Raw genomic sequence first — 20686 nt, 5'->3', positions numbered from 1 at the left:
CTGAGAGCATTAATAAAAGTTATGTGATATAAATTGTATGTTTTATGTTTTGTCTTTGCTAATCCAGGTGATTGAGAATTTATTTTAAAAAATACAATTGCAGGAATAGTCCTTTTACAGAACAGAACATACTGAACTCTTTGAAACTGTCCTTTGTTACACATAACATCTCCATGATGTCAGTTCCTCTTTGACATGCTGGGTGGAGACATCACATTTCTAGTAAAAAAATCGTTCCTAATTGTGTCCAAATGCATTTAAACCACATTAAATAATTTATCTGCAAGACTTTCCTCTTACATAGCAGAGTTTGTAGGAATTCCTATCAATTAATCATCAGAACATGAATAATTCATCCAAATGCAGTTTTGGTTTTATAAATGGGGATTCTCTACACTGCTTGCATTGACTGATAACATTGCTCCAATGTGCACTGGTGATTGTGTACAAAACATTTATTTAACTAAATCTAATCTGAAAAATCTAAATTTTAACACTATATATATTGTTTAATCCTAATAATTTAGCAAAAAGCACATTCCTATATCTGAAGACAGCTGTTCAAAGTAAAAACAAATACTGGTAATTGAATATGTTATAATTATATTTCTTAAACATTTCTGCAGACTTTAATTTAAAAAAAAGAAGCAATGTGACTATTTAACAGCTTCACAATGATGACTTTTTTTCTTAGCATGTGCTCAAGGGATACCAGTGAGAATCTGGTTCAAAGCAAATGAACTGTAAAGGAAATATGCTAAGAGCCTAAATATGCTGAGATGGTTCATCAGCTCCAAATATTTTGCTTTTAAAGATATCAAAAGCTGTGCCCTACTATTTTTACCTTTTGAGTACAATTACCAGAAAGCATTCATAGTCTGGTATAATGTCTATATTGTAATTACTAGAGTAATGAATTAATAAATGAAGAGAATCCTGTTCTTTAATTGATGATGTTTAAATATAGCTACTATGAATTTAATGAGGAATTGAGAGTGGATGGCTAAATTCACCTCTTCTCTAGCCTTTCTACACTGCAAAATGGGAAAGAGGCTATGTTCTTCAAAAATAAACTAAATAAATATATATAATATATATATTGTTATCAAAAAGACAATCGATGCCAATTGAAAATCTAAAACATCTAATGGTGTCTATCAACAATTCAAAACAGTATTGGATTAAATTAAAATTCGCCATTGTTCATAACATTTTGTACTGCTGCAATATCCCCCTATCATTTCTTTGATAAATCATTGGAACTAATTCTTTTGACATTTATGTATTTAGCAGATGCTTTTCCTACCAATTTTTCATTAAAGTCAACAAATCATATTAACAGCAGTGACCAAACAAGCATCTGAGAATACATGGGCTTGGAATCCATTTTCTAAGCTATGCCTCCAACATTAATAGCTCACAGCAACTACAAACTACAAACACACAACAGCCTCAGCTTATCTTCCCTGGATCTCCTGCAAGGCAGGTGAGGATGTTACCACTGAGCACCAATGCTTTCTGCCACTCAGTGTATGCTGATATAATTATAAAGGCCTTTAATGTCCTTTAGGCTCATTGTGAGCCTCATAAGTCACATATAGAAAATTGAAAGCATAAAAGGGAAAAGGGGGATGGTTGCTAAGATTAAAAAAGGATAAGCAAAAATGCGCTTGAATGGATGTTGTATGGTCATGATGTTAGTTAGATACATAAGGATTAAGGCTCACAGATTCATTCTTTACTTGTGCTCAAAAATACTGAAATTATGACAAGCATGTCTGGCAATTATCGCAAAGTTAAATTGTGATGTCAGACATTGTGATGTCAGTATTCACAGCATATGAAATTAAACTGCAAAACTATAGGAAGATGATTTGCTTAGAGTTGCAGTATAGACACATTTATATCCTTTATAGCCTATAGAGAGGGAGGTGAACCTTATACTATAAGCACTTCTTTAAATAGTGAGATCAACAGTGCTGCAATGTGTGGAGCAACACTGACTCCAAGTGGCCACTTATTATAATTGCACTAGTATGTCAATATACATATTGCTTCACTCCAATTCAAGTGTTGGACATCTCAAATTGCTTGTAATTTGTCTGGAAAATTGAGAACAACACAGCTTGTGAAGACTGAACAATTTTTTGGACATATATTTGACCATGTAATTGTCATATGGTACTATTCACATTCAGTGTAAAAGCACCTTGGAGATGCAATATTGTTACAGTGATACAGTATACAGGCATAGTTATACATCAAAATGTCATAATTTCATTGATGGCATTTAATATTTTTTATTACTATAGCCAGTGTTGGAGAAAGTTATTTTTAAAAGCAACACAATTACAATATTGCCTTATTCCCTAAAATGTAAATAATTGTGTTACTTAATTTTAGTGTTGGTGACAGTTATTTTTAAAATAATGTGTTAGAATATTGTGTTACTCCCTGAAGAAAGTAACTAATTGCGTTACTTAGTTACTTTCAGTTTTGGGGAAAGTTATTTTTAAAAGTAATGTGTTACAATATTGCATTACTCCCTAAAAAAGTAACTAATTACGTTACTAAGTTACTTTCAGTGTTGGTGAAAGTTATTTTTAAAAGCAATGTGTTACAATATTGTGTTACTCCCTGAAAAAGTAACTAATTGCGTTACTTAGTTACTTTCAGTTTTGGGGAAAGTTATTTTTAAAAGTAATGTGTTACAATATGTGTTACTCCCTAAAAAAGTAACTAATTACATTACTTAGTTGCTTTTAGTTTTGGGGAAAGTTACTTTTAAAAATAATGTGTTACAATATTGCATTACTCCCTAAAAAAGTAACTAATTATGTTAGTTACTTTCAGTGTTGGTGAAAGTTACTTTTGAAAAGTAATGTGTTACAATATTGCATTACTCCCTGAAAAAGTAACTAATTACGTTACTTAGTTACTTTCAGTGTTGGTGAAAGTTACTTTTAAAAGTAATGTGTTACAATATTGTGTAACTCCCTAAAAAAGTAACTCATTACGTTACTTAGTTACTTTCAGTGTTGGTGAAAGTTACTTTTGAAAAGTAATGTGTTACAATATTGCATTACTCCCTGAAAAAGTAACTAATTACATTACTTAGTTACTTTCAGTGTTGGTGAAAGTTACTTTTAAAAGTAATGTGTTACAATATTGTGTAACTCCCTAAAAAAGTAACTCATTACGTTACTTAGTTACTTTCAGTGTTGGTGAAAGTTACTTTTGAAAAGTAATGTGTTACAATATTGCATTACTCCCTGAAAAAGTAACTAATTACATTACTTAGTTACTTTCAGTGTTGGTGAAAGTTATTTTTAAAAGCAATGTGTTACAATATTGTGTTACTCCCTGAAAAAGTAACTAATTGTGTTACTTAGTTGCTTTTAGTTTTGGGGAAAGTTATTTTTAAAATTAATGTGTTACAATATTGCATTACTCCCTAAAAAGTAACTAATTATGTCAGTTACTTTCAGTGTTGGTGAAAGTTACTTTTAAAAGTAATGTGTTACAATATTGCATTACTCCCTGAAAAAGTAACTAATTACGTTACTTAGTTACTTTCAGTGTTGGTGAAAGTTACTTTTAAAAGTAATGTGTTACAATATTGCATTACTCCCTGAAAAAGTAACTAATTGTGTTACTTAGTTACTTTTTATGGAAAGTAAATGCATTGCGTTACTTTTGCCTTACTTTTCTCACCTGGGCTGGGCTTGCTTGTTTAACAAAAAATAAATAAATAAAAGTTATATTTTTGGGAAATGTAAAGATCCTTTCACACCAAAAGTGAAATGAATAAGCCTCAGGCTTAAGAAAGTGCAACCTTACTCCCAATTTCTCTCAACATGGGGACAGGAGAGGTGTCAGTCTATAAACAGAAAACAAATTAACTTATGTTTCCTTTTTGAAAAAGTAACTTACTAACTTACTTTACTAGTTACTTGAAAAAGTAATCTGATTACGTAACTCGTGTTACTTGTAATGCGTTACCCCCAACACTGGACTTGGTTGTTTGTTTTTTTAATAACCAAAAAACAAAAAAAATAATTCTTAACACCAAAAGTGACAACACTCTTACTTTAGCAATAAAAACAAAAAATGAAACACAAATGTGATGTTTAACAAAAGTCATGTTTGCTCGTTAGTATAGTTGAATTCAATCATCAAATGTCAACAGCAAAAACATTTGTTAATAATAAAGTGAAATTAATCCAATTATATATTTGACATTTTAATTATTGCAGGTTTGCTTAATAGCTTGTATTTCACTGTTTTTTTTTTCTTTCATGTTGAGGCATACTGAATCTGTTTTTGAGCAAGTATGCATGCTCACAATCAGTACTTGAAAAAAGTAATCTGATTACATAACTCGCGTTACTTGTAATGCATTACCCCCAACACTGACTATAGCAAGACATAAGTAAGTAACATTTAGGTAAATACTTCAAAATAATCACTTCTGAACAAGATGTTCAATTTGCGTTTTATAATACCTCAAGAACAAATCCAACCAAACAGGCCTTTAGTTACTGAGAACTAACAACCCAACACTTCAATCTAGTATGAACCTCATTAGACCAGTTCTTCGTCTCAGTCCCATATATTGTACTACCTCTTGTCTCCAGCAGCTATGCAATGCAATGTCCTTGGAGGCGCTATAATCAACGCATGCAGCACACAAGTTCAAGTACCCAGCCAGTGTGCGTTTGTCTTCCACCAAGTCATCTACTCTTCCAGCAATGGCCCTGCTAAAATCCAGCAAGATTTTGACTAGTGTCGGGGCTCAGGTCCCTGTTTTAGCAGTCTTACAGCTCCGTGCAAGGTAATTTGAGGCTTTATTTTTCTTGTGCAAACACTCTGTTGACAAGTTAGCTTGTGCTAGCGAGTTAGCGGACTGAGCACTAGTGCAACTCCACTGAAAGTTACAGTATGCCACTTACTGTAACACCTGAGACATTAACCTTGTGCTTATAATTCAACATAGTTATTAATATATTAATGCTTTTGATGTTTAACGAGTGTTTTAATTTGTCTTTCAACATGACATTTTAATAGCATATGACGGCTGTCAATAATGTCAGAAGTTATACATCACTAATAGGGCTTTGATAATCGATCAGAGATAATAAGATCAGCACAGGCGAAAAGTTTTCATAATGACATTAGTGATATATCAGGTTCAACAAGGCCTAGCTTGCTACTTTCTGATCCAAGGTTGTTTATATATTTTTCTCTCTGTTTTATGGTATTATAACATTAATAGTGTGAGATGAACAAAACAGGCTCCTTATTAAAAGTTATTTTCTTTTACTGCTGTTTCTGTTAAAGTTTTAAGTTACATAGCCACAGTACTTTTTTGTATTTATAACTTTTTTTTATTCAAAAACGGTTTTTTTTTATTATTATTATTACTTTTTACTAAATGTTGTTTATTTTAGCTACTTGTTTTATATTTTGCTCTTTAACTTTATCTTTTATTTATTTTTCTGCTAGGACAATTCATAATTTCATTCATTTATTCACCATTCATTCATCTGCTTATTTTATTTACTTGTTTATTCATGTTTATTATGCTTTTTAACTTTTTTTTGTTGTTGTTGTTAATTGTCATTTTTGGGTTTACTTAATTATATATTATATAAATTATCTGTAACTTGAGTTGGAACATAAAAAGAACATATGCCTACTTCCTCAAATTGGGCCAATCACCACAGTTCGTACTCAGACAGAGACAGGGAAGCATCTACATAAAACTCCTCATATCCCTTAAACATTACAATAATGTCTTTAATTAATGTTTTACATTTAGGGTTTTGCTTGTTATTGAGGATCAAAATGTAGCAGTATGTCTTAAACTCAAATGCTTACAGTACAGCAAATGTGCACATAGTACATTTTTGATTGGTACAAGGTGATTGACATTTAGAGCTGGGTTGAAATGGGCAGTATGTCAGTGTGACACATGATTGGTTCTGATGCAGAGGGTGGGGTGTTGTACACCTCTTTTCATTGGATTACCTCACTTTATGTGGGTGGGGTTTAGACTGGAATTATACTTCCATTTTACACTGGTAATTACAGAGATGACCTACTGTGCAAGCTAACAGAATCTTTATTTAGAATGACATGGCCATTCTGAAACTGTTCAAAGTATCCATCAGAACAAATACAGCCATGCAATGTGATTAAACTTGGAGTTCTCTACTGTAAGCGTTCATACATTAAGTCTCATTAGTGCAGTTTAGCAGTGTAGTTAAAGCTGTTAATGACTTCATTCCAGCTTAACAAGAACAAAAGCTCTGTTATGATAATCACCATATGAACTTATCCAGCATGGAGAATTTTTAACGAGACGTCCAAAGAATGGTATATTTTTTCCCCTAATGTATATGCAAAGTAGTTTTAGTTTTAGTGAAAATAGAAAGTAGTCTGAATTTAATTATTAGGGATGTTTGAATTTCAATTCTTTGGGGTTCAAAGCTATTAGAGTTTACTTCCAAAAGCTTGTGCAAGAATGACACCAATAACATTTAGCTATTAATATCAATTTTCCACAATGCACACAGTCATAACAATTTGACTGGAGCAGCATACTTGCACTCAACATTTAACCTAAAAGTATTCTTTTTTTTTCACAGCTCATGGTGGACTGAGGTACAGATGGGACCCCCTGATCCCATCCTGGGTGTCACAGAGGCGTTCAAACGTGACACTAACCCCAAAAAGATGAACCTCGGAGTAGGAGCTTATAGAGATGATCAGGGCAAGCCATTTGTCCTCAACTGTGTCCGAAAGGTGCCCTCTTCATTATAACGTAACAATTTGACTTGAATTATGATATGCTATCCTTCTAAAACGCTTTTTGTTGTATAGCTGATGTACATTTAAAACGGCAATTGTCCATAATGCTATCCATTTCCAATCAGCCAAATGAAGTTTTAATATTCTAATCCCTGCACAAAACAAATGACAGGTTTTTGGTATTGTCAGGCTGAGGCCCAGATTGCTGCTAAGAAGTTGGATAAAGAGTACCTTCCTATTGTAGGATTGGCAGACTTTTCAAAGGCCTGTGCTCAGCTGGCTCTTGGACCTGATAATGAGGTCTTAAAGAGCGGAAGAGTAAGTACTTCAAAGCAATGCATTTTAAAAGGAAGTCTTTTACTTATTCAATTATTACATGTGATTAATTCCCAGTTCTCTTTACACGCAGAGCATCACTGTCCAGACTATCTCTGGAACTGGATCTCTACGCATTGGTGCTAATTTTGTGGTATGTAGTTAAACTTAGTGGTTTGTAAGGATTTCAAAATGTATTTGTTTTATATTCGGCTGTAATAGAGCACATGAGTGTTATAGAGTGTTATGGAAGTAAACCATACTATTCCTTTGTATGAATATAAACCTTTACAAGCAATTACTAAGTATGATTTTTTTTAAAATAATATTTTATTTAATTGCCACTCCAATTTTTACTACCAGGAAGCATTCCAAATGATGTAATTCGAGTCACTATCCATACATTGTCAAACAACTTGGATATTTTGCAATAAACCTTTTAATATATTGTTTTTATTCTATAATTTTACACTATCATTCAAATGTATGGGGTTGGTAAGAATTTTCCATGTTTTTGAAAGTCTCTTCTGCTCACCAAGGCTGTATGTATTTGATCAAAAATACAGTAAAAACAGTAATATTGTGAAACATTATTACAATATATTAAAAAAAATGTTCCTATTCTATACACTTTAAAATGTAGTTCATGTCTGTGATGGAAAGCTGAATTTTCAGCATCATTACTCCAGTTTTCAGTGTCACATGATCCTTCAGAAATCCTTCTAATATGCTGATTTGCTGCTCAGGAAACTATTATTATCATTATTACAACAGTTGAAAACAGTTGTGCTGTTTTAATATTTTTGTGAAAAACGTGATGCATTTTGTTCAGGATTTTTCTTTTAATTAATTTGCTGTCATTTTGATCTATATCATACATGAAATGATGCATTTCTAATATATGTTTTTGATTTATTTTTCTCATTCCTAATTATTCATGGGATGAGTTGTTCATTTTTTGCTCTAAATTTAAGTTTTAATGTGGTGTTAGGCATGATTGCTTTGGTTTTTGTGTGATTGGGAATAATGCTTCCAGAACCAAGAATACTGAAAAAGCAGTCACTGTTGACTCTTTTTATGTCTGGTTATTGGTTGTAAAGAGAGTTCAAATAATTAAATGTGCTTCACCACAAGTACTCACATAACTTCTTCTTGGCTAGGCGCGATTCCATAATGCGTCCCGGGACGTGTACCTGCCTAAACCCTCCTGGGGAAACCACACCCCTATCTTCAGAGATGCGGGCATGCAGCTAAAGGCTTATGCCTACTATGACCCTAAAACCATTGGCTTTGACCTTAAAGGAGCCTTGGATGATATTTCAGTAAGACATTTTTTTATATCTTGTACTTTATTGGGAATAAGCAAGCATTGTACATTTGTTGCATTTTTAGCTTTCTTTTTTTCTTCTCATCCCCCTTTTCTCTGCAAGGTTGGGTATTAAAGGGATAGTTCACCTTAAAATGAAAATTCTGTCATCATTTACTGTCATCAAGTTGTTCCAAACCTGTATGAATTTCTTTCTTCTGCTGAACACAAAACAAGATATTTTGAAGAATATGGGTAACCATACAGTTTATGGATGAATTCATACAGGAAATTCATTTTTGGGTGAACTATCACTTTAAAAGGGAATCAATTTATTTTGAAATTCTGCAATATGTTGTAATATGAGGTGAATTTCTGTAAATGAAGTGTTGGGGGAAAAAAATGAAAAAATTTTTTCCCACAAATGAAATCAGATTTATGTATTTATTTCTCTTTCAGAAAATCCCTGAGAAGAGTGTGATTGTTCTGCATGCGTGCGCTCATAATCCCACAGGAGTGGACCCAAGGCCCGAACAGTGGAAAGAGATGGCTGCTCTGATCAAGGTAACTGGTTTTGGCATTAAATTAAAGTCCAAAATCAAGCTGACCTGCAGAAAAGCTACTTACTGAAGTGAACGAGAGATAAAGTTGGAAAGCCTTATACATTATTTTGTCCGTGCCTTATCTTTGTGTTTGACGATTTGGACCGATAAAAGAATGACTGTCCTCAGTCTCAAACGAATGACTATTTCAGTGATAATAAGATTCTTCACTCTCATTTCAACAGAAAAGAAACCTTCTGGTGTTCTTTGACATGGCTTACCAGGGATTTGCCAGTGGCGACATCGATCGTGACGCTTGGGCTGTGCGTTATTTCATTGAGCAGGGGCACAACATTCTTCTGTCCCAGTCTTTTGCAAAGAACATGGGCCTGTATGGTGAGCATCAAATATATTGTTAAAACAAATGACTTGTATTACACTTATATAAAAGTAAGTAAGTCCCTAAATAGCCCCATTCAAAAGTATCTTCTTCTCACTAAGGCTGCATTTATTTGATCAAAAATACATTAAAAACAGTAATAATGTGCAATATTATTACAATTTAAGATTTTTTTTCTATACACTTTAAAATGTTGTTCATGTCTGTGATGGAAAGCTGAATTTTCAGCAGCATTACTCCAGTCTTCAGTGCCACATGATCCTTCATAAATCATTCTTATATGCTGCTCAAGAAACATTTATTATCAATGATAAATACAGTTTTGCTGCTTTTTTGTGGAAACCATTCAAACAAACAAAAAAAGTTCAAAAGAACAAAAAAAGCTGACATATAAATGCCTTTCCTGTCACTTTTGATCAATTTAAAGGTGCCCTAGAATTAAAAATTGAACATATCTTGGCATAGTTAAATAACAAGAGTTCAGTACATGGAAATGACATACAGTGAGTCTCAAACTCCATTGTTTCCTCCTTCTTATGTAAATCTCATTTGTTTAAAAGACCTCCGACGAACAGGCGAATCTCAACATAACACCGACTGTTATGTAACAGTCGGGATCATTAATATGTACGCCCCCAATATTTGCATATGCCAGCTCATGTTCAAGACATTTACACAAGGGCAAAACGTCTGGATCTGTGCACAGCTGAATCATCAGACTAGGTAAGCAAGCAAGAACAATAGCGAAAAATGGCAGATGGAGCAATAATAACTGACATGATCCATGATTACATGATATTTTTAGTGATATTTGTAAATTGTCTTTCTAAATGTTTCGTTAGCATGTTGCTAATGTACTGTTAAATGTGGTTAAAGTTACCATCGTTATTACTGTATTCATGGAGACAAGACTCGTTATTTTCATTTTTTAAACACGTGCAGTCTGTAAAATGCATAAACACAACTTCATTCTTTATAAATCTCTCCAACAGTGTGTAATGTTAGCTTTAGCCACGGAGCACTATCAAACTCATTCAGAATCAAATGTAAACATCCAAATAAATACCATACTTACGTGATTAGACATGCTGCATGACGAACACTTTGTAAAGAACAATTTTGAGGGTTATATTAGCTGTGTGAACTTTGTTTATGCTGTTTAAGGCAGACACGAGCACCGTGGGCGGGGAGCACGAGATTTAAAGGGGCCGCAGCCTGAATCGGTGCATAGTTAATGATGCCCCAAAATAGGCAGTTAAAAAAATGAATTAAAAAAAAATCTATGGGGTATTTTGAGCTGAAACTTCACAGACACATTCAGGGCACACCTTAGACTTATATTAAATCTTTTAAAAAGACGTTCTACGGCACCTTTAAAGCATCCTTGCTGAATAAAAGTATTAAATTCTTTTTAAAAAATCGTACTAACCCCAAACTTTTGAATAGTAGTGTTAATGTAATCTAGTCACTTATTTATCCTTAAACAAGTGAAAAATTCTCCCACTATAGTAAGACAAAATACTCTGTACAGATATATTCTTGAGTAAATTAATCATGTTTCAAGGATTTTTGCTATATTTTAAAGTGGTCCTTGATTATGATTTCACATTTTTAACTTTAGTTAGTGTGTAATGTTGCTGTTTGAGCTGCAAAGTTAGGACACTCAAAGTTCAATGCAAAGGGATTTCTTTTACAGAAATCGCATTTTAAGAACTACAACTAACTGCTGGTAGGGACTATAACGAGCTTCTTCCTGGATTGGTGACATCACAAACCCAAGAATTTACATAAACCCCGCCCTCAGGAACACAAAACAAAGGGAGAGTTGTTGTAGTAGAGTGTAGTTACCATGCCATCATTTTACGCCGGACTGCTTCACAAACGAGGGTCAATTCAATGCTGGATTTGCACAAAAGATTAACATGACGACACATGCTAGGCGATAAGTCGACAACTCCACAGCAACTACACAAATTTATCCAAAGTTGTAACTTCTTCCTGAGTCTCTCCATCAGTGTCGACTCTGGTTTGAACTATGTAAGGCTGAACACCGTTACTGACAATCGCCATTTTGGCTGCGTGAGATTCTCCAGCTTTGTTGCTGTTGAGCAACTGAAGTGTGAGCTGTTAAAGCTCCTCCCCCTTTAACAGCTTGGGAGCAGCAGCTCATTTGCATTTAAAGGGATACACATAAAAACAGCATGTTTTCGCTCACACCCAAATAGGGGCAAATTTGACAAGCTATAATAAATGATCTGAGGTATTTTGAGCTGAAACTTCACAGACACATTCTGGGAACACCAGAACACCATCTTGTGAAAGAAGCATAATAGGTCCCCTTTAACTGGAAAATATTTTGTCTATTTTTAAGTCAATGCTCTGTACCTCTGCATCTTCAGGTGAGCGTGTAGGGGGCTTCACGGTGGTGTGTAAGGATGCTGAAGAGGCGAAGCGTGTGGAATCCCAGCTGAAAATTCTCATTCGGCCCATCTACTCCAACCCACCCATGAACGGAGCTCGTATCGCCTCCACTATTCTCAACACACCCGAACTCTACAAAGAATGGTGAGTCCTGAGATTAATCCCCGTCATGAACGCAGCCAATGAGAACTGAGATCTACAGACAGTGGCTTGACTGTTTTTCCGGTAGGCTCGAGGAGGTGAAAGGCATGGCCTCCCGTATCATTAGGATGAGGGAGATGCTTGTTTCTAACCTTAAGAAGGAGGGCTCCACTCACAACTGGCAGCATGTCACTGACCAGATCGGAATGTTCTGCTTCACGGGACTCAAACCGGAGCAGGCAAGTCAAGTTAAAGTGCATTCTGTGTATCTCTGATAAGCCTTTTCTCATTGGCTTTTCTCTGCTTGTCTTCTTTCTGGCTTTTTGTCAGGTGGAGCGTCTGATTAATGAATTCTCTATATACATGACAAAGGATGGCCGGATCTCCGTGGCTGGTGTGACGTCGGCAAACGTGGGATATCTAGCCCACGCCATCCACGCTGTCACCAAGTGAAGCTGACAGCAGACAGAGAGCAAGCAAAAAGTAATTTAGATAATATAAAGTCCTCTGCTGTCTGTCTTTTAGAACCAGATATGAAATAGAACTAATGTAGATTTGGCAATGATTTGGCAATATAAATGTTAATTCATGACTATGAATGTGAGCTCCTCAATAAATTAAGGCGGAATGATAAAAACAAGCTTTAAAGGATATCACTTATCAGTTCTGACACAGAAAATCATGATAAGAATGTTTTTATGGTCCAAAATATGCTGATATATCATTTAACAACATATAATATACACATGTTTAAAGTTAGAGAAATCACTGAAAGAAACAAAATTTCACGGTTGGACATTAATTGCAAAATCTTAAGGACTGTAACTGTTTATCGTGGTAATTACACTTATCAAACTGATGATTCGGCATCAAAGGTCTTCTTGAGCAGTAACATGTTCTTCTTAGACATGTTTATGAAGATAAGGCACTTTTCTGTACCGAGTTATTGTAATCTGCAATGTCAGCGCTCTACTAGTGATGAAAGATTGCCCATAGTGTATGCACTACATGTGTTCTAGCGTAATTTATTATAAATTTATCTGTGTAGTTGTCCCAGATGTCACACATAAATCATTTCATAAATCATTTGGTGTTCACACTAATTTTCTCGCCATTAAACTGAATCTGATTCGTCAAAGGTTAAAAAATTGTCAGTGCATCTGTGGGCAAAATCGAATTAATCGATCCATTTTATAATAAAAACCAACTTGAACACATATTGTAACTGATATTTCAGTGGTTAATGATGCTTTAAGAAAAGCTTTGTGTGTTTATTCCTGTGTGTGGGTGTTGATTATGTGAACATGTAGTTTGTGAGGATAATTCTGTTTTGAAAAACTGTTAAAATATATATATATATATATATATATATATATATATATATATATATATATATATATATATATATATATATAATTTGTATAACTGATTATTGAGTTCCTAAATTAAATTGTCCAAAGTTCTCCAGAATATGAATCAAAATGAAATGTCACGAGTGATACTGTATGAACAATAACAAATGAATAAAGGTTAGCTCAACGAAAACTCACGTGTTTGATTTTTTCGTGATGCTTGTGTTTGGGTCATATGATCATGTTTTATAATAAAGTTACTTTAAATAAATCAATATGACGAAGCGGAGATACGGGAACTGTAGGCGGTGGTGACGCGTGGAGACAGCTGATTCCCGGATCACGTGACTATAGACAATTCTGTCGTCAAGCTGTCATCTAACTTGTCGGGACAGAAAATTTAACTCGTGTTCTCGAATAAAGTGACAATATGAGTCAGGCATTTAAAAATTGTTCAAACTTAATGGTCACCGGAGCCAGTCGAGGCCTCGGGCTGCAGATAGTTGAGAGTCTAGTAACGGGAGGCTTTTCTCCCGGGAAGATTATCGCTACTGCTCGGAATCCAGATGGAGCCAAGGTAAAGTCGTGAGCAGACTGTGTAGTATTTGCATTAGGCCTAATATACAAACATTAGAAACAAGCCCCAGATCAATTACAGTCATCTTGTTAGCTGCATTGAAATGTGCACAAGCGCAGCTGACAAGTACAAATAACATACTTCAGCATTAACATTTTAGGTTAAAAGTCATAGATGTATAAAGGAAAGTGTCTATTTTTATTAGCTTTTTAGTGTGATAATGTTTTAAAAGTACATACATTTTATGTAGTTTAAAATGAGGTCCTAAAAACAGTAAAATATTTTGAGACCTATTTGCTTTATAGGAATTGCAAAGGTTGGCAGAAGAGCATCAAAACATACACATTATTAAATTAGGTAAGTATATTAAAAGCAGTTTTCTAGACTAGAACAGTGCTTCTCAGTTGATTTTGCTTCATGACCCAGATTTTGCATTGAACATTAGGTGGCGACCTAACACAACACAATATTATTGTGCAAAAAAAATCCCTCAGAGGATGAAAGTGTTAATATTAATATTAACTACCATGAAATTGACACTTTTTAAAATGCATAAACAGCGAAAGTGCTTGACTTGAACCATTTAATGTCGCTGGGAGAAGGTCTTTTTATTTATCTTATCTTTATCTGCATTTTGCTTAGTTTTTCTCCCTGCTGTGGAGGAAAAACTACCAAAAAGAACTTGCAACCCATTTTGGGTGGTGACACCAGTTATGAACCACTGATCTAGAAGAAATTGTATTTAAAAATTAGACTTTGTTTACCTGACTGTTGTGTTAACCCTGAACATCTCTGTTACTAGATGTCATCAGTCAAGAGAGTATAGAAAGAGCTGCATCTGAGGTGGAACAGCTAGTTCAAGAGGAGGGTCTCAACTGTCTCATCAACAATGCTGGAATTAATGTTGTAGCAAACCTAGAGACAGTCACTGCAGACAAGATGTTGGAAAACTTCCATACCAACTCTGTTGCACCGTTGATGATCACCAAGGTTTCATTTCTCTGATTAAGTCTAGACGCAATATATGCACATTACAAATATCTAACCTACTGATTGCACTTGTCATGCAGGCCATGCTTCCACTGCTGAAGCGAGCAGCTGCAAAGGGAACAGGGATGGGCATCCACAGAGCAGCAGTCATCAATATGACATCACTGCTGGGTTCAATTGAGCTTTACTGGGGTGATCGTTCCGACAGTTTCAAATGGTACCCCTACAGAATATCAAAGGTTTGTCATATTGTTTCTGGAGCTCAAAGCCAAGGTAAAAGTTTTAAAGTCGGCATAAAATAAAAGTTGCGGTAATCTTTATTTCTGTGTATTGTGATGTATATCTGAGTGAAATGGCTTTTCAAACAAGAAAAAATGGGTGGCAGGAGCTAAACACCAAGGTAAAAGTTTTAAAGTCAGCATGAAACAAAAGTTGCGATAGTCTGTACTTCCCTTTATTGTGACCTTTATCTGAGTGAGACGGTGTTGTGCCGAATTTCAACCCGCTGACAAATTATTACCCCCTCGTTGAAGTCACGACCTGATTGCCTAATCCTATCCCCACCAATAATCCTAACCCCTCCCCCACACCTACTCCTAAACCTACCAATACTAGGGGGTAATAATCTAGCAGGGAGTCGAAATTCGGCACAACAACAACTTCTCAAACAAGAAAAAATGTGGGGCGAGACTTGATTTTTTTCATTGGGAATTGACTGGATTGCTGCAATGTCATGTGAGTGACAGGTAGGGTTGCCAGGTCTTTGCATCAAAAGTAGCCCAAAAATAGTTCAATGCGATTCAGTTGGCCGAATTCTCCACTGAATTTGTACATCTGGGGGGTGTTTTGGGGGTGTTGTAGCGCTGAAATTATGAACGGGGGTGAAAATCAACCCACAGAAAAGTTTTTACCCATGGCAACAACTTAAAAGTAGCCCAATTCCGTGGGAAAACTGCAGACTTGGCAACACTGGTGACAGGTTGTCCCGTTGTCCCACCGTTAAGAGAAGTCTTTTCAAAAGGGAAGGGAAGATATTTTGATTAAATATGGTTGAAGCACCATTTTATGTTTTTAAGGATATAATAATATGTCTGTGAACATATCGGTTAAAATACTGAGTTGAATTTGCCTTGCATCAGAGTGCACTGAACATGGTCACCAGATGCTTGGCAGTGGACCTAGAGGCAGATGGGATACTGTGTATGGCTCTGCATCCAGGCTGGGTACGCACTGATATGGGTGGACCTGAAGTGAGTTATCTCTGCTGTCTGTCATTGTGCTAACCAAATTGTTACAAATATGTAAAACATGTGATAAACTCTTGTGGTTTGTTGATTTGTTTTCTATACAGGCACCGTTGAGCCCTGAAGAAAGCATTTCCTCTGTATTATCTGTGATTGGTGGTTTGACTGAAAAGGATCATGGGTCATTTCTTCACTATACTGGTGAAGAGCTTCCCTGGTGATTCTGCAGATGATTTTTAGATTCGAGCAATACAAGCTTTGTTTTCGTTTTGCTGCATATATGTATATATTTAATAATCTACATTCTGGTTCAGGGTTATTTTTATCTTCCTTGTTTATGTAATGTTACTTTAATATTTTGGATGGTGTGGATGTGACAGTAATTGGAGTGGATCATGATTAAATAATTATTGTCAAGTTGGCATTAAAAGCACTGAAATGATGATGACATCTTGCCTGGTAAATTATGAACAAATTTTTCACCACTTATTCATATTTACAAGCAGACAATTCTGAATGTTACTATTAAACCATATAAATTATCATATCATATATAAATAATCATACAATTTAAACCATATTTGTGAATTACAGCAGGGTATTTGTGTTTAGTCCTCGGAAAAGGACAAAAAGCAACCTTTCTCCCTATTTAATATTTATTTATTTATTGTTTTGCAACGCATAAAATGTGTCATAGAATGCTTTTCATATTAAATATTGTATTGACATTAAATAAAAAAAATTCTTAACATTTATATTATATCATAAAACTGCACATGTATGAATAAAGCTGTATTCAGAAACATATTTTGAATATTTTTATTTACTTTTTGAAACTTTTCTTATGTACACATGTAGCCTTTCAAGTAAATAAACACTTCAGCTCAGAGCTTATCTTTATGTTTAGCTACATTTCAATACATAGTACATGATTTATTTTAGTAATTAATCATCTACAATTTTTTCATGTAGATGATGACATTTCTATGCATATAATTTTTTTCTTAACGTCAAATGGAGGTCCTCCCATCTACAACACTGACTCTTTTCATGAGCAATTATCTAATCTCAAGCCTTGGCTATTTGGATATAAGGCAGTAATAAGCTGGCCATTTAATTTGCATAGTGGAGTAGTAAAGGAACAGGAAGAGAGCAGTTCTACATTTGCCAGTGAGGAACATGGTATCCATCTTATATTTCAGCTATAGAGAGTAAATGAAGCTGGTTTAATAAGAACTGAATGAACAAGTGATCAAACAGGTTTGCCCTTGTGTTTGCTGAGCATCTGTCAGGTGATCGCTGTCAGCTGCGTTTGAATATGGATCCACTCCGGTCAGTTTATTCGTAAAATGGAACTAATGGAGGAAAATTAAAGCTTGAAAAGGTAGGCTTTGGTTGTTTATTAGTGCTTTCCTTTTTAAAATGTAATACACAGAAACCTACAATGATCCACCTTTGTCCTTTCCTAGAAAGTATCTCAAAATAGACATATTTAATCTAAATACTTCATGTAGTGTATATTAAATCCTTTTATAGTATATAAAATACTGTGTGAACAGTATAGCCCAATTGACTAAGCCAATTTAGGCCTTAGTTCAGTAGCTTTTATAAATGTTCCCTAGAAAAAAACATTACTGGTGTGCATCTTGAGACAAAACAATGGCACTGACATATTTTAAGATATGTCAGTGCAAGTTGCTTTCAGTTAAAACAGCTCAAACATGCATTTTAGTCTGGGACTAGCTTAAGCCTTGTCTGTGAAACCGGGGGTATATGTCATATAACATGATACTGATTCTTGCCAGGTTAAATATATGTATGCATAACAACTGATATCAATAAATGCAGCATTAGTAACTTTATGTACTTAATTTACAGGGCTGTACATGGCAGAAAAACATGATTTTCTTTACCACTTTGAGTCTGTCCTTTGGAGAAATTCAACTGCTATTCTCAGAGAAAGTGGAGTATATTATTTTGGGCATATCTGCTCTCCTTTTCCTTATAGCCCTCTGTCTTTTAATATGGCAGATTTACCGCTACTGTATGCTGTTTCCTGTTTTACAAAGAGCTGGTAAGTTTTCATGCTAATTAATTGATTGACTTCTATATTTGGCCTAATATTACACAATATTAGTACTTATTACTTTTAACAGTTGTAGCCTAGATGCGCAGTATTGTATAAGATGTACAACCCCAAATCAGAAAAAGTTGGGACAGTATGGAAAACACAAATAAAAAAAGAAAGTAGCGATTTCTAAATTTACTTTGACTTGTATTTCATTGCAGACAATGTGAACACAAAATATTTCATGTTTTGTCTGGTCAACTTAATTTCATTTGTAAATATACATCCTTTCACATTCCAAAAAAGGTTGGGACAGGAGCAATTTAGGGCTAGTAATCAGGTAAATTGGTTTAATAATGATGTGATTTGAAACAGGTGATGTCAACAGGTGATTGTACACTCTAAAAAATGCTGGGTTGTTTCAACCCAAATTTGGGTCAAATATGGACAAACCCAACCGTTGGGTTAAAAAATGCATTTAAAAATTTAACCCAACGGTTGGGTTTGTCCATTTTTGACCCAAACTTGGGTTGAAACAACCCAGCATTTTTTAGAGTGTACAATCACCTGTTGTACAAAAGCAGCATCCAAGAAAGGTCTAGTCCTTTAGGAGCAAAGATGGGCTGAGGAACGCCAGTTTGCCAACAAATACGTGAGAAAATTATTGAAACGTTTAAAAACAATGTTCCTCAAAGAAAGATAGGAAGACATTTGCTTATTTCACCTTCAACAGTGCATAACATGATTAAAAGATTCAAGGAATGTGGAGGAATTTCAGTGCGTAAAGGACAAGGATGCAAGCCTAAGCTGAACAACCCTCAAGCGGCACTGCATCAAGAATCGTCATTCATCTATAAGCGATATCACCACATGGGCTCAGGACTACTTTGGCAAACCTTTGTCAAGTACCACAATATGTAGTTACATCCACAAATGCCAGTTAAAACTGTACTGTGCCAAAAGGAAGCCCTATGTTAACAGTGTCCAAAGCGCTGTCGACTTCTCTGGGCTCGGAGGCATATGGGATGGACCATCACAAAGTGGAAACGTGTACTGTGGTCAGATGAAGCCATATTTCAGGTATTTTTGGGGAGAAATGGACTCTGTGTGCTTTGGACCAAAGAAGAAAAGGATCATCCAGACTGTTACCAGCAACAAGTCCAAAAGCCAGGGTCTGTCATGGTAAGGGGTTGTGTCAGTGCCCTTGGCAAAGGTAAATTGCACTTCTGTGAAGGCACCATTAATGTTGAAAAGTACATAGAGATTTTGGAGCACAATATGCTGCCTTCAAGAAGACATCTTTTCCAGGGATGTCCATGCATATTTCAACAAGATAATGCAAAACCATATTCTGAACACATTATAAAGTCCTGGCTGCGGAGAAAGAGGATACAGGTACTCGACTGGCCTGCCTGCAGTCCCGACCTGTCTCCAATAGAGAATGTGTGGTGCATTTTGAAGCGCAAAATGTGACAACGAAGACCCCGTACTGTTGCCCACCTTAAGACTTGTTTGCAGCAAGAATGGGAAAATTACACCTGAAACACTTCATCGCTTGGTGTCTTCAGTCCCTAAATGTCTCTTAAGAGTTGTGAAAAGGAATGGCAACATTACAAAGTGGTAAATGCTTTACTATTACAACTTCTTTTGAAATGTGTTGCAAGAACCAAAATAGGAATTTTATTTTTTTGAAAAAAAAATAAAAATCATGAGGAACACATTAAATAATGTCCTGTTGTATTGTCTGCAATGAAATACAAGTCAAATAAAAAAAAGTAGTGATTTCTAAATTTACTTTGTGTTTTCCATACTGTCCAAACTTTTTCTGATTTGGGGTTGTATATGATTCATTATATCTACACTACAGTACAAAATTGTGGGCTCAGCCAGAATTATTTTTTCTTCTTAAAGAAATTAATACTTTTATGCAGAATAGATGCATTAAATTGATCAAAAGTGACAGTAAAGACATTAATAATGTTACAAAATATTCTTGTTTCAAATAAATAATGTTCTTTTGAACTTTATATTCAAAGAATCATGAAAAAAATTGATCACGGTTTCCACAAAAATAGTGATATTGTGAGCACCAAATCAGCATATTAAAATGATTCCTGAAGGATCATGTGACACCAAAGAGCAATTCAGCTTTGCCATGACAGAAATAAATTGCATTACATTTTTATTATTATAATAGAAAAAAAAGTTACTGTAATATTACTGTTTTGATCAAATAAATGCTTTTTGAATAGCAATTTATATGTGTCTAATAAGCAGCCTTAGAGCATGCCTCAAAGCTAACAGGGTTTATGCAGAATATCTATCAACATTTATAAGATTCCAGTGAATATTGTGTTAGCAGATGGCGTATTGCCTAAAAGCAGAGGTTTTCAGTATGGTACACAAACACGAGATTCTAAGGTAAGATCCATTTACATAAACCATCATTATCTTCATACCCTGGAATGCATCCATTTTGTGCTGTGTTTGCTTCCATATATTCTGCTTGCTTTTGAA

General features: G+C 34.8%; 2 protein-coding genes across 2 annotated transcripts; both read left to right on the top strand.

The window, feature by feature from the left end:
* Positions 1–4649: 4649 nt before the first annotated feature.
* On the top strand, positions 4650–13466 carry got2a (glutamic-oxaloacetic transaminase 2a, mitochondrial). Its single transcript, XM_067390380.1, has 10 exons — positions 4650–4834; positions 6651–6807; positions 7003–7131; positions 7223–7282; positions 8289–8450; positions 8894–8998; positions 9222–9372; positions 11776–11941; positions 12027–12177; positions 12269–13466. Exons 1-10 carry the CDS (start codon positions 4752–4754, stop codon positions 12389–12391), a joined length of 1287 nt encoding a protein of 428 aa, XP_067246481.1. The 5' UTR covers positions 4650–4751; the 3' UTR covers positions 12392–13466.
* Positions 13467–13540: 74 nt separating this feature from the next.
* Positions 13541–16871, top strand: si:dkey-12e7.4 (uncharacterized protein LOC558132 homolog). The gene is made up of 6 exons (XM_067390383.1): positions 13541–13867; positions 14173–14224; positions 14670–14857; positions 14938–15096; positions 15997–16107; positions 16209–16871. Exons 1-6 carry the CDS (start codon positions 13721–13723, stop codon positions 16320–16322), a joined length of 771 nt encoding a protein of 256 aa, XP_067246484.1. The 5' UTR covers positions 13541–13720; the 3' UTR covers positions 16323–16871.
* Positions 16872–20686: the final 3815 nt, after the last annotated feature.

Source organism: Chanodichthys erythropterus, chromosome 7 (genome assembly GCF_024489055.1).
Source record: "Chanodichthys erythropterus isolate Z2021 chromosome 7, ASM2448905v1, whole genome shotgun sequence".
NCBI classification, from domain to species: Eukaryota; Metazoa; Chordata; class Actinopteri; order Cypriniformes; family Xenocyprididae; genus Chanodichthys; species Chanodichthys erythropterus.
Note: the sequence above shows the minus strand (reverse complement) of the source record. Positions and strands in the feature narration are given on the sequence as shown.

Coding starts and splice junctions, on each gene's coding strand:
- got2a (XM_067390380.1), top strand. CDS start 4,752: ATGGCCCTGCTAAAATCCAGCAAGATTTTGACTAGTGTCGGGGCTCAG. Junction 11,942..12,026: donor CCCGAACTCTACAAAGAATG/GTGAGTCCTGAG, acceptor TTTTTCCGGTAG/GCTCGAGGAGGTGAAAGGCA. Junction 12,178..12,268: donor CGGGACTCAAACCGGAGCAG/GCAAGTCAAGTT, acceptor GCTTTTTGTCAG/GTGGAGCGTCTGATTAATGA.
- si:dkey-12e7.4 (XM_067390383.1), top strand. CDS start 13,721: ATGAGTCAGGCATTTAAAAATTGTTCAAACTTAATGGTCACCGGAGCC. Junction 13,868..14,172: donor GGAATCCAGATGGAGCCAAG/GTAAAGTCGTGA, acceptor TTTGCTTTATAG/GAATTGCAAAGGTTGGCAGA. Junction 14,858..14,937: donor CACCGTTGATGATCACCAAG/GTTTCATTTCTC, acceptor CTTGTCATGCAG/GCCATGCTTCCACTGCTGAA.